Raw genomic sequence first — 14008 nt, 5'->3', positions numbered from 1 at the left:
TTTCTTTGCAAGGACACTCAAAAGCCTGCCATCCATGGATTCTGTCAGTGTTTTGATCTGTTCACCATCAACATTGCGTGCAGCAGCAACCACAGCCTCCCAGACACTGTTCAGAGAGGTGTACTGTTTTCCCTCCTTGTAAATCTCACATTTGATGATGGACCACAGGTTCTCAATGGGGTTCAGATCAGGTGAACAAGGAGGCCATGTCATTAGATTTCCTTCTTTTATACCCTTTCTTGCCAGCCACGCTGTGGAGTACTTGGACGCGTGTGATGGAGCATTGTCCTGCATGAAAATCATGTTTTTCTTGAAGGATGCAGACTTCTTCCTGTACCACTGCTTGAAGAAGGTGTCTTCCAGGAACTGGCAGTAGGACTGGGAGTTGAGCTTGACTCCATCCTCAACCCGAAAAGGCCCCCCAAGCTCATCTTTGATGATACCAGCCCAAACCAGTACTCCACCTCCACCTTGCTGGCGTCTGAGTCGGACTGGAGCTCTCTGCCCCTTACCAATCCAGCCACGGGCCCATCCATCTGGCCCATCAAGACTCACTCTCATTTCATCAGTCCATAAAACCTTAGAAAAATCAGTCTGAGATATTTCTTGGCCCAGTCTTGACGTTTCAGCTTGTGTGTCTTGTTCAGTGGTGGTCGTCTTTCAGCCTTTCTTACCTTGGCCATGTCTCTGAGTATTGCACACCTTGTGCTTTTGGGCACTCCAGTGATGTTGCAGCTCTGAAATATGGCCAAACTGGTGGCAAGTGGCATCGTGGCAGCTGCACGCTTGACTTTTCTCAGTTCATGGGCAGTTATTTTGCGCCTTAGTTTTTCCACACGCTTCTTGCGACCCTGTTGACTATTTTGAATGAAACGCTTGATTGTTCGATGATCACGCTTCAGAAGCTTTGCAATTTTAGGAGTGCTGCATCCCTCTGCAAGATATCTCACTATTTTTGACTTTTCTGAGCCTGTCAAGTCCTTCTTTTGACCCATTTTGCCAAAGGAAAGGAAGTTGCCTAATAATTATGCACACCTGATATAGGGTGTTGATGTCATTAGACCACACCCCTTCTCATTACAGAGATGCACATCACCTAATATGCTTAATTGGTAGTAGGCTTTCGAGCCTATACAGCTTGGAGTAAGACAACATGCATAAAGAGGATGATGTGGTCAAAATACTCATTTGCCTAATAATTCTGCACTCCCTGTAAAGAAAGAGTGTCTCTCTACATACATATATATATATGCTCCAATTCTGTGTATAACAGAAGTTGAGTCACACTTGTGCTCCAGTTTAATCAGCGTTTATTATTCTTTCAAAAACATAAAATGCTGGATCAAGGCAGAACTCTAACGTGTTTCGTCCCATGGACCTTGCTCACAGAATACTGAACACAGACCTACCACTGTTTTTATTCCACCTCTCATTCTCATCATTTCCCGTTTCTGGGAGAGGTAATTCATCTATTTTCCTTACTCTCCCATTGTTTCCATCTGAATAATTCATATGAATAAAATCCTTACAATTTTACAAAAACGTGAACTTTGTAAAAAGTGAAAAGACAATTAAAAAAAATATATTGTATATACATTTTGTTTGATGTGTGGTTTCCCTGGGGGCCGATCGCAAACATCTAAAAAAGAAATATTCTTCTCAGGGTGTCAGCCCCCCAGGGGAAGGGGGAAAACAAATATATATATAAATGAAAATGGTGGGTGGGGGGCGGCTTGTTTCCACGTGGGCCAACCCCCTTGTGGTCTCCCTCGTGGCTTGTTTTTTAAAAGTTTATTATCTCCTGGGGGGACGATCGCACCCCCTCCCCCCACGGAAAAGAACCAAAGATATTTTTTTTAAATGCCCCTGGGTGGGGGGGGGGTAGCCCGTTACCACATGGGCTGACCTCCCTTGCCTATCCATGTTGATCTAGTGAGATTTCTGATCATGGATCGCGCCGCATCAAGAATCTGTTTGCAGGAGGCATCACTGGAAAAGCCCCTTTCCAGTAATGCCTCCAACAAACATGGGGGGCATCTGCAAAACCCCACCAGACGCAGGAGCATATCTTACCTGCTCTTGATGGCTACATCACAGATGGGCAGGAGGGGACAGATCAGGGGGAGAGGCGGATCTATTCCATGTCTTCCCAAGGCTTTTTTTTTTTTTTAAATCCTCCGGTGCTTCGCTCCGGAGGATTTTTCAAATCCCTCCCTGGTCGTGACCTGCACCAGGGAGGGTGTGCTTGTGACGGCCACTGGCCGTCACACTCATTGAAGGGGTTAAATACAGTAATATTTGGCTATTTGTTATTCTGCGTTAACAGTTTACCATAGTACTTCTTTCTGAATTCACCATGGGACTCCCAGCTCAATGACAGGAAATGATTGAAGCATGTTAATCTATAACAGATACCATTACTGGAGATTATTTTTCCTTTCAGTATCTTGAAAATGTCAACTTTGCCAATAGTATATTAGCATCACGATTTCTGATGTGCTAGTTCTTTTTCCTAGCATGAATATTTAGCACTCCCACCATAATGTGCACATGTTGGGAGTGTGGATGTGTGGCCACAACTTGACTTCAATGAAACATTTTAAAGACTTAATTAAGTGTTACTGGGTTTGGCTCAGTCATATGGGAGATTCAAATAGCTTTAGTTAACTTGTCATTAACAATTTTACTTTTTGTTTCTGCAGTGGGGATACTGCTGCAACACTGTGGTATATGCTTACACCAAACCAGATCGACCGGAATACTGTGTTGTGTTTTGGGAAACAAAAAACAACGAGAAGTATGTTAAATATGTCAAGAGCTTGATATCCATTACTACATGTGGAGATTTTTGTATTTTGGCAACCAAGGCTGATGAAAACCATCCCGAGGTAATATAATCTTAGATTACAGTCAAATATGACAACTAATTTATCTTAAAGTAAAATTGAATTACATATCAGTCAAAATAAACCAACATTATAACTGGAACTGTTGATGCTCATAAATGGCTAGGGCACCTATACGTTATTACCACTTTGTCATTAGAGTTGCCAACCAATAGCTTCATGTGATTAGATTGTGCAACATAATCATCATTATCAGCTGACTCAGAAGACAACTAAATTCAGTACTTCAAGGTCATTGCTGGACAACACTAGGTTATAATATCATTGAGTTTCAGACTATTCCAAAGGCCTAATTTCTGAATATAAACATTAATTGGTTAGGGCATAATTACAAGTAGGTTGGTTAATTCCAAACTATGCGTAAACCCCGGTTTACGCTTGTGTCGTAATTATGAGCTTGAAAGTATTTAATGCATCCAATATTTATCAGATATATGAAATAACTCACCCTTTGCTAAATTTCGTCAGATCAAGCCCGCTGAAATTTAACAGGGGAAAACATATGGTATTTACTGTACCATGCGGATTTTGGTGTGTTAAACACTAAAATCTGCATCTTATTTCACTTAAACTTGTAAAAGGTGGTGTTTATTTATCGCACCTGATAAATAATGTACCAAGTGGGATCGTCATTTATCAGGGGTGATAAATAACTACTCAGCTCGTAATCAGTCCCATATTATTTTCTTTTGAAAATCTTCATTTTCCCTGCCTTAGCAGGAGCAGAAGGGGGCATAAAGCAGCTGCAAGTAATAGGTGTCTGCAAAAATGTGATTCTTTTTATTCATTACACGCTGATTCAGTTCCAGATTTGTTACAAATCCTCTGAAGTATGAATTGCAAGAAGAATGATTACTATTCACAGGTTGTTAAAATTTATGATGATAAATTTGTTGAAAGTAGTCGCTGTAATGGTGTGGAGTTTGAGATCTTGCAGGGTTATGTTTTTTGTACCAAGGATCCATTACTGGGAATTGCTGCAGGTGGGTTAGATTAGAAATCCCTGACCCTTATGGAAATGATGTCCTTAGATATACGTTGAAAATGTGGTTGTTGTTAGAGAGAACAATACATTAAATAGTGGAGGGCACCAAATAGTAGGATTACGTATTAATAGTAATAATAAACATTGTAAGCAAAAATGAACATAAATATGTTATTATTTCTGTATATCGTCCCTAGTGTTGGAAGTAAGGTTGAGTATCTTTGAAAGAGAAACAGTCATTTGAAAACCATTTTAAATGTGTAAAGACAGCTAGCATAAGATGTGTTTGGCGATACAGTGGAATACTGATGTGCTTGATTCCACATTTATGCAAACATTTTTGAATTTCCATGGACTCAAACTGCACAGCATTGTCGGTTAAGGTTTCTCCTGGGAACTCTTTTCTTATAAATATTCTTTTTAAACAATTGATCACACTTCTAGTAGTTAGAAGGTTCACTGACTCTACCTCTACCCATCTGGACAGACGGTCAGTTATGACAATGAAGTATTTCAAATTATGTGGTAAAATGTGAAAAGGCCCCAAACAAATCAGTTCTTAATCTTTGCCATGCTCTATGTGGTGAAGGGACAAAAGGTTCAGCTATCCCTTCTGTGACCAACACTTTATCACTTATATTACAACTTTAACATTTAACATATTCATGGATTTCTCCATCCATTTTTGGCCAGCAAAGGTCATTCCGTATTTTCCTCTTAGTAATAGTTGACCCTCAATGACCTGTGAGAGGTGTAGAAATTATTCTTTGCCTGAAATATTCAGGTGGTAACAGTTTGATCCCCCTTACTACCTTCTCATCCTCAATGGACAATTGATCAGCCACCTTCCAGAAACTCTGCAAATCAGCTGAGAGATTCTTTTCTTTAGGCCACCTCGTTTGATCAAAGGCATTACTTCTTTAAAAATCTTGTCCTCATTTACTGCATTTACCCATTACTTTTCTTCCATGCACATATTATTATTATCATTAATGCATGCTATAAAACATTCTTCAGTTTCTGTTTTCCAATCTTGTTCTTCTTTATCTACAACCAGTAACCTAGATAAGTAGTCCCCCCTACAATATTTCTTCCTGGAATATACTCAGTTTTGAAAGTAACGTCTAAAGGTTTGGCATATAACCTTGCAATAAGGGCTGTAGATCATTCAAAACAAACAGTCTGCCCCATAAATACAGTTTAGATTTCTCCACACTCCACACATATGCAAGGAGTTCTTACAGTATATTTGCATTCCACTTGCCGTAAAGTCCTTGAAGCAAAGCCTATTGTATTTTCACGTGTACCTTCACTTTGTGACGAAACTGCTCCTAACCCATATTCACATGCATCTACTGTCACTACGGTTCTCCTCCCTTCAACAAATGTTTGCAATGCTGGTGCACTAATAATCTCCTGTTTTATCTTTTGAAACATGGTTTCTCATTCATTAGACCTGAAAGTTTGAGTGTGCTTTGCAAAATCCTTTAAAAACTGTTCCTAACATTTGCACATGCCTGAAAAAGGCAGCACTGATGTTGTCTATTCCCTGGAGCTGGAGTCTCTACAATACGTTTTACTAGACTGGGTCTGGGTTTACCCCCTTGTTCTGATACTTTGTGTCCTAAATATTCTGTTTCTCTGCTCTTAAAGATGCATTTGTTCTTTGTAAATGTCACTTCCCTTTTTCTAAAGTGCTCAGAACTGAATTTAGAATATTGTGATGTTCCATTTCACTATCAGCAAAAATTAGGATATCATTCTGGAATAACACCACTTCATGATTATCTTGAAATATTTCCGACATTAGTCTCTGGAAAACAGCAGCTGCTGAGGCCAGAGCAAATGGTAGTCTTCAAAACTGGAATACTCCATCTGGAGTCACAAATGCTGTTATTTGTCAAGGCTGAATATCTAATTCTACTTGGTGGTATGCAGCGTTTAAATCTAATTTGTTAAACCAACTTACATTCCCCATTTTCATTATTAAGTCCTCTATTCTTGGTAACGGGAGTTTATATGCCCAGATCACATCATTCAAACGTCTTAAATCGATACACATTCGTAAATCTCATGTTTTTTCTTGCTAAAACTAAAGCAGATAGTCACTGAGTTGCTTGAATATTTTCAATAATGCCTTGTTCAGATAAGCCTTTCAGTAATCTAGTTAAGTATTTTCTGATACTCAGTGGTACATTGCACAGTTTGTGCTTTACTGGTTTTGCATTTTACTTTACTGTAATACTGTAGCTAAAATCTGTGAATATACCTAGTCTGTCTTTGAACTCTTTTTCAAGTTTCAATGAAGATAGTTGTATTTGATCTAGGATTTATAGTTAAATGGAGCTCAGCATAACCATCCAAGAACATTAATTCTCTTTTTTGCTATGTAAACATTTCCTTGAATGACTTCACCCAGTATTTCAATATTAGCCCAAAAATACCCAACCAGACCTAGTCTTCTTCCTTCAGCAGCTACCATTAATACATCAGGAGGACACATTATCTTGTAATTCCAAAACTGACTAACTTTGTCTTGGGATACAATGGTAATGAAGATTTTAACATTGTCAATTAACACTTCAACATCGGGGTCTGCAATCGTGTTTTTCTTTTGTCTGTAAATTTGTGCCTCTGACTACTAAAACAAATTCATGCTTATTATCTTCATGTTCATTCAAAACACATCTGATGCTATTACTTATCGCTCCTCTGCATTCTTTAGCATATTGGCTTGCCTTACTGCAATTTCTACATTGTCGTTCACAGCTGGCAGTATCTGAAGGAAAACACATGTGGGAGATCCATAACTATAACAGTTACTCTTTGGCGTAGATTTAAATGGTACATTAAGTTTGCCCCTCCTAGTAAAACCCGCTTTTTTTTACTATCCTGAGCTGTTTCAAAACTGTGTTTCTTATTGTCTTGGGTTGGTGAGGTTTTCTTAGATACCTCCCCTGATATAGTTGTTTTGGACAATGACACTTCCAATTGTTTCACATCTTCACATGAACATTCCATGCTCTTTGCAATGTCTATAGCCATGTTTAATAAAGGATCTTTACAAGTTAGGAACCTTTCTTTTTTCTTTTCTTACAATAACATCTAAAAATCAATTGATCTCTTACCAATTGTGATGTAAAATTCTTAAATTCACATTTGGCAGCCTATACTTTTAACATTGTAATAAAAGTATCTATTCTTTTGTTGGGTTGCTGTAACCTTGTAAAATGTATATCTATACCCCACAATGTTGTTTGTTTTGGTAAAGTGTGTGTCCAATTGAGCTATTGTTATTTTAAACTCACTCGGGTCTTCACCTTCTGCAGGTTGAAACTCAGGTAAGTGATCAAAAACATTCTGACTTGCTACTCCTAAATAATAATACATCAACCTTTTTTTCCTTTACGGTCTGAAAAATTTGCAGGATTACATTGTTTCGAGGAAATTAGTACAATTCAGTTTTTTTTTGTTGTTTTTTTTTTAAAGGGGGAAGATATTGATATGATGTTGTGAATAATTTGCATCAGTCTTTTCCTGTTTTTCTTTTTTGTTGACGCGGCATACTTAGTAAGGTTTAAACATATCTTGTATTACATACATTTGTGTCTTGCATAATTTATTTGAAATGTTTATACACTATAGGATGTTGACCTTGTATTCGAAAAAAGGGGAGAAGTATGGTCATATCACGTGGCGAACATGGAATACAGTGACATCAATTGAATGTATGATGTAAGAGTGTTTCATTCCTCCCAAGTGACGGTTGCTCTCTGTGCCCCTTGTACATGAGACATGTCATGTTTCCCTCATCAGTAAATACCTGCTATTATCCTAAGAAGAGTGTAGGACTCATCTTAACAATGTAGAGACTAATTAATGAAGTATTTATTAATTATTCATAGTAGACACCTCAGCAAGGCAACATCCTGAGTGCCTTATTTTGTCAGTCACAATTTTCATGCAGACTTTTTACTTTTCTGTTTGTCATTTTGACCTACACACTAAAGGTTTTAAAAATCATACCTGAAACTGAAAACAGGAGATAATGCCCAACATGGTTTTTATTGTCCCAGAAGAATTGGAGTGCCTTTTCATATCTAATGGAATGATTGTAAATATTTTCTAATTACAGGAAGAGAATGAGATGGATTCAAATGGATCAAAGGTAAGCAAATTATGTTTTTCTTAATTTCTATGTCATGCGTAATGCGTGGTATCCTTTTGTTCATATCACATTTTTAATAAGTTATCTGAATGTGTTAGAAAAAGGCCATGATTTGGGCTTTTGGCTGAAAGGCAGTATTCCATCAATTAAATGTTGATATATCACCTCTAACAGCACTCTGAAAATATTGCACTTTGTGGAATACATGTTTGATGTCAACTCCCATTTCTAACATGGCCTGGTGACATGGCTGGATGTCAGTGGGTTGCTTTGTGAGCTGCTTACTTTGAACTGGACGTAGCCCTCTGTGACATTCACAGTGTCCCTTCGGAAGGGGAATCCAGTCCTCTCCTTTACAGCTCCTGGGGCACTTCACTAATCCATGGGATTCTCTTCTGTAGTGTGTGACAAAGCAATTCCTTTGATTCATTTTTTTGTACCAAGATGGTTGAGTAAACTAGGAAAGCTACTAAGAGAAATTGTTATGATGATTTTTACGTCTTGTTGCACTGCATCCATACAGAGTGAGAGCAAATGCTAGGGATTCACATGGTCATGAAATGTGCCAGCAGCCCCTGAGTGGTTTTACCCAGCTACAGGATCTGCCAAATGACCGTTCAGAGCTGCTAGGTGGAAAAGTGTACCATCATGATTGAAGTTCCACGTTGACCAAATTCACACTTGAGCATCTGAGACGTATGCTACTGGCCATGTCTTCCATGGGTAAAATGTGCACTGCTTCACCTTCAGTCGCTTTATGTTGGGTCAGATGCCTCCACCCACATAGAAGGAATCTTCACATTTCCTAAACAAACAGTACGTTTTTTATTGAACAGTAAGGATTGCTATGGGATGGGAGAGACAGAAACACAGATGCCAGTCTCTTTCCTGCACTCAAAATTGTTGCATGGTACCAATGCACATGAATACTCCATCACAAACATGACGGATATCCTGTCTGCCATATTGTAAGTTCCATTGGATATAATGCACTAGTAGTATGACAAACAGGTTATACCTCACGCTTGTGACAGAGTATCCACTCTTGTAAAGCACTCTGTCTGTACAGCAGACAGTGCACATTACGAGGGTGCAGGCAGGGGGAACTCTGCACTGTCCATGCCACATGCATTGGCAGTGCAGGGCCCACCCTATGCACCCCGGCCATGAAAAGGCTGGCAGAGAATAAGTTTGTAATCAGCAGGGCGGTAAAGAGTTCAGCGCCGCCCGGACTGATTGCAATCTGCACCTGCTGTCAGCCCATCGGGAGCAAAGATCCCGACAGAAACGATAGTAGTTTGGCAGGGCTGCCCACCAACCTTGTAATGTGGCTTCAGACCACCACAACCACGTGGTCTGACAGCCACACTCCTAATCAAGCCGGTAGTCATGAATTGCAGATTTATGCCAAACCTGAAGAATCAAGCAAATAATAAGAAAGGGCCAAGCCGCAGAAAATATATTCCAATATGCCCAAATGTCCCACGTGTCTCTGTTATGGGGGAATTCGTTCTTCAAAACAGTCCTTTCTTATGCAGTAGATTTGATTAAGATATCTAATGGCCTAAGAGACCTTCAAAGCAGAAATGCCATGTAACTTGACATATAAAAATTTAGAATAAACATCACCAAGAAGCAGTCCTTCATTTGTTGCTTTTACAAGGAAGTCAGGGGCTAATGTATATCATAAACATGCCAGAAAAAATCTGATGATTCAGCAAAAACGTTTACTAAAGGAAAGCTGTGGTTATTCAATCAGCTCAGAAACCATGTGAGATAAAAGACTAATAGAAATTACCCAAACAGATACTTCATTTTAAAGGCCATTACAATCTAGAACCTAAGAAGCACAGAAAGTCGCCATTTATGGTGACATTAACAACCTAACGCTACATTCCAGTGCAGTGCTTATGTCCTGACAGATAACCTCATTCGTGAAATGACTGGTGACATTATTTATCAAGTCATCATTGTTAATTCTCAAAGCAACAAAAATTATATAAATCTGCACATCATTGACTCATGCTGACAATATATGAAGTTTTACCTCGCCTTGGATAATCACAAAAATGTAGTGGATATAGATACGATCTCAGTAAAACTTTTTTTTTTTTTTTTTCAGTATGCGTTGGTGCTTTGTAATTCTATTGGAACTCCCTTGGATTCTAAATATATTGACATTGGTAAGTGTAAAATAAAGACAAATAATGAATAATCTATATTGTTAGGCCCTCTACTCCTTTCGATTTTTCACAGTTGGTCCACCGAGTACACTAGTATGCATTTAAACATGAATATACTGCTAGTGAATATAACTTTTTTAATTGCTAGTTTCTTCATAATATGCCCACCATGGGTCCATCTGATCATTATTGTCTTTGGTTCCATTTGTAGCACCCAATTTACAAAGAATCCCAACAGAACATCAGGAGATCTATAGTAGCATTATACACAATGCACACAAAGAAAGCATGCACACATTTCACTAGTTGGAAGTTTCTGCAAAACGATGCGCTTATATGCAATAGCACATGCATTTTTTTCTTCTTAGAGAAAATATATTTATCAATTAAAAAAACATCTTCTGTGCCCTATTTAAGTATGGTGCATGCATTCCCACAGTGGGAAACTACCTGCCTGTAGTACATCAGTACCCATATATTTACATTCATTGGTTGTTTCCAGTTTCAACTGGAATGTGCCCTAAACACCCACAAACACTGCCCTAACAATCTACTTTTGAATACAGGAAATCCACTGGATTTAACAAATATTAACATTTGAAAATGTATACCTACAAGCATAAACTTTAACCAATTATGGTTGTGGGAATCACAATGTACAGCCATAAAATACTATCTTATGGATCTATATAAAACTTAGTTCCAAATAACGTCAGTGAATTAGGCCACTGGAAACTTTTAGAAGAGGAGAGTCCTTCCAACTCTCTTGAAATGTAGTGGTGGTGTGATGACATTGAGAAATGGATGCAGGGCCTGTTTGTCTAAAGAGCCAAGAGTTTTATTTGACATAGTATCAAGATAGGCAATGATAAGTCAAATCAAAAATCAAATCGGAATTTGTAGAGCGCACTACTCCCAGTAAGGGTCTCAAGGCATTTTTGGGGTTGGTCCTTTGAGCTTCAGTCAAAGAGTCAGGTCTTAAGGTCCTTCTTGAAGTGATGTAACAATGGTGACTGCCTGAGGTGAAGAGGCAAGGTGTTCCAGCTCTATGCCGCCAGGTAGGCGAAGGATCTTCCTCCAGCTGAGGTCTTCCATATGTGGGGTACGGTGGCGAGTGCCTTTTGAGCAGAGTGGAGAGGTCTGGTGGGGGAGTAGAAGGTGATGCTGTGGTTGAGGTAGGTGGGTCCTAGCTCATGGAGAGCCTTGTATGCGTGGACGAGGAGTTTGAAGTGGATCCTTTTCTCGATGGGGAGCCAGTGGATGTCTCTTAGGTGTCTGCTGATGTGTTCTCGGCGGGGGACATCCAGGATGAGCCTGGCGGAGGCGTTTTGGATGTGCTGTAGTTTCTTCAGATTCTTCTGGGTGGTGCTGGCATAGAGGGCATTGCCATACTTAGACCTCTGTCAGAATTCCCAGAAAAAAGTGAAGCACCCACTCATCTACTTAACTGGCATTTGTGTGGGGAACAAACCTGAAGTATCCACCCTAAACCAATGTTGTAATCCCTAGCAAGGGAACCCATAAATTACCTGTATTGAAAGCAACAAAAACAAGGATTAACACAGGCAAATAAATAATCAAATAAACACAAAAACTAGGTACCACAAGGACTACAACTAAGGAATGATGAACAAGCATGACAAATGAAATGAAAGGCTGAATGTCTAAGCCTATACAAGAGGTATGTTGTATAAACAGCGCCTGCAGATAAACAACATATTTTATGCTGATATGCTCAACCTTATTGGTAATTTATGTTGCAGTAGAGTCACATGCTGTCCATACTCCTGCAATCTCATTTTGGGATCAGACGTTTGCAGGTTGTTTTTCGTCAAAGAAAGGCTTTCGAGTCACAGGATACTCTTTGACTCCACCCTTAGTTGGCAGTGCACATCACATAGGCACAAACTCTGTGCAAAATTGTTTCTTGCGCCATTTGCTTTGGACTTATAACGGTGTGGGGTCCAAGACTTAACATGTTGCCACGTTTCCTTCAGGCCTGCGTAGTCAGATTCAACATCCACAACGGGAAAAACCTTTTTGTATCCACTCTCTTCCCAATGACTTCCTTCGGAGACTGATGCCCATTGCTCAAACCCCAACCAACAGGGCCACGGCCCCCTTCATGCTTCACAACATATCCACAGAGAACTATCGTCCAGACAAGAGCTAGTATTTCTCATTGGCTCAGACCAGGTCCTCTGCAACTGGCAGCCCTGGAATGAAGACCTCCACTAGGGCCGTGAGCACAGTTGATTCAGAAACACACACTAATCGTCTGAATAGGCTTCACACAAAGGTAGAGCACCACGCCGAGAGGGTCGGGCATTAAGCCAAACGGACGTTGAGCCCTGATCCGAAGGCATCGAAGCCTCTATGAGGTTCACCACATTTGTGCTCTGGTTGTTACCAACCAAAGGCCTTGGAACTGACAAAGCTCCCACCCAGGGGCATTGACCATATGCGGCTATTGAGCCCCAAGATCATCCATAAGCCTCAACTCCAGTCAAAGCTGAAGGCAATTTTGATGCCAAAACCAAAGTTACCTTTGACTCAAGGCCATTGTCAAACTCCATCGACAGTGGGCTCTGACCAAGAACAGCCGACCCTCTAGAAACAGGAAAAGTTGGATGTGAAGCAAAAGAAATTGTTTATTCATTCCACGACTAGGACTATTTCAGGGAAGCAACCTGCGCTGAAAGTGATTGAGATTCAGCCTCAGAAATAGAGCATTGTTTTTGAGGAGAAACTTGCTTTAGAGCCTGTTCACACTTCCAGAACCCAAGAAGCACAGAAATAGGAGAGCCAGCCTGCTCCCCTGTTTTCTACTGCCATCTCCTTCACCACCCCTCCATCTCCTCCTCCATTGGCACCTCCTCTTTCACCACTACTGCCTCCACGGTCACCAGAGGGGTCCCCATATTCCTTCTATGGTCCTAAAGCCCTTCTAGTCCTGCTGACCCTTGCAAGGCTCCTTTTGACCCAGGGCCCTTAGACGACCCGCAAAATTACTATGATTTAGATCCCCCTAGGAGACCCAGATCTGGACCACTACCTGTTAGGGCATCTCCTGCCAGACAACACCACAAAATATCACAGGGTGACCCAACAGGCATCCCACTTCCACATGGTGGACATGCACGTCCTCCACAAGGGAGATGATTTCCTCCAAGAGATTCTGTTCAGTTCTGATAGGGACTTCTAACCGCAGACTCATCACCTTAGAATACACTCTCGGTGTCAGGCTCTCTCGAAATCTTTGAAGCAGTGCAACACCACCTCGACACTAACTTTGAAGATGTTCCCCTTCTGTGCCAGAAAGTAACATCTGTGGCTCTGCGCTGACATTTGATGAGTGCAGGCCTATATAAGCACCACCTATGCACTCTGACATCTGATCCATTATATCCACACGCCGACAGATGTGGATCCGGAGCTATGCTTTGAGACTATTTCCCTCAAAGTTTGGATGCCTTTTTCGTAAAAAAATGCTTTCCAGTGCGCAAGGGGCATGTCTCCAAATAACTTGTGGGAAATTGTATTCATAAAGCGCTTATTACCCCTGAGGAGGCATTGCAGCACTTTTTGGCAAGTAACGTGCTATTCCAGAACCCAAAATTGAATTACTTATGGATTAGGAGAGATGGACAGAGAAGGAAAGAGTTTAGAAAGTATTATTTGGGAGTTCATAGTAGTAGAAGAGGTTTGGAATGAGCCTGAGAGTGGAGATAGGGGATATTTTGGAAGAAGAATAGTCCTAGAGTAG

General features: G+C 40.3%; 1 protein-coding gene across 1 annotated transcript in view; it reads left to right on the top strand.

The window, feature by feature from the left end:
* WDR35 (WD repeat domain 35) overlaps positions 1-14008 on the top strand; it is a 267899-nt gene that overhangs the window by 91233 nt on the left and 162658 nt on the right. Inside the window, exons 10-12 of the mRNA XM_069235987.1 lie at positions 2703-2888; positions 8027-8059; positions 10182-10242. Coding sequence (XP_069092088.1) covers positions 2703-2888; positions 8027-8059; positions 10182-10242 — 280 coding nt within the window. The remainder of the gene's footprint in view (positions 1-2702; positions 2889-8026; positions 8060-10181; positions 10243-14008) is intronic.

This window comes from Pleurodeles waltl, chromosome 5 (genome assembly GCF_031143425.1).
Source record: "Pleurodeles waltl isolate 20211129_DDA chromosome 5, aPleWal1.hap1.20221129, whole genome shotgun sequence".
In the NCBI taxonomy this organism is placed as follows: domain Eukaryota; kingdom Metazoa; phylum Chordata; class Amphibia; order Caudata; family Salamandridae; genus Pleurodeles; species Pleurodeles waltl.
The sequence above is the reverse complement of the archived record's forward strand: the minus strand, read 5'-3'. Positions and strand labels throughout refer to the sequence as shown.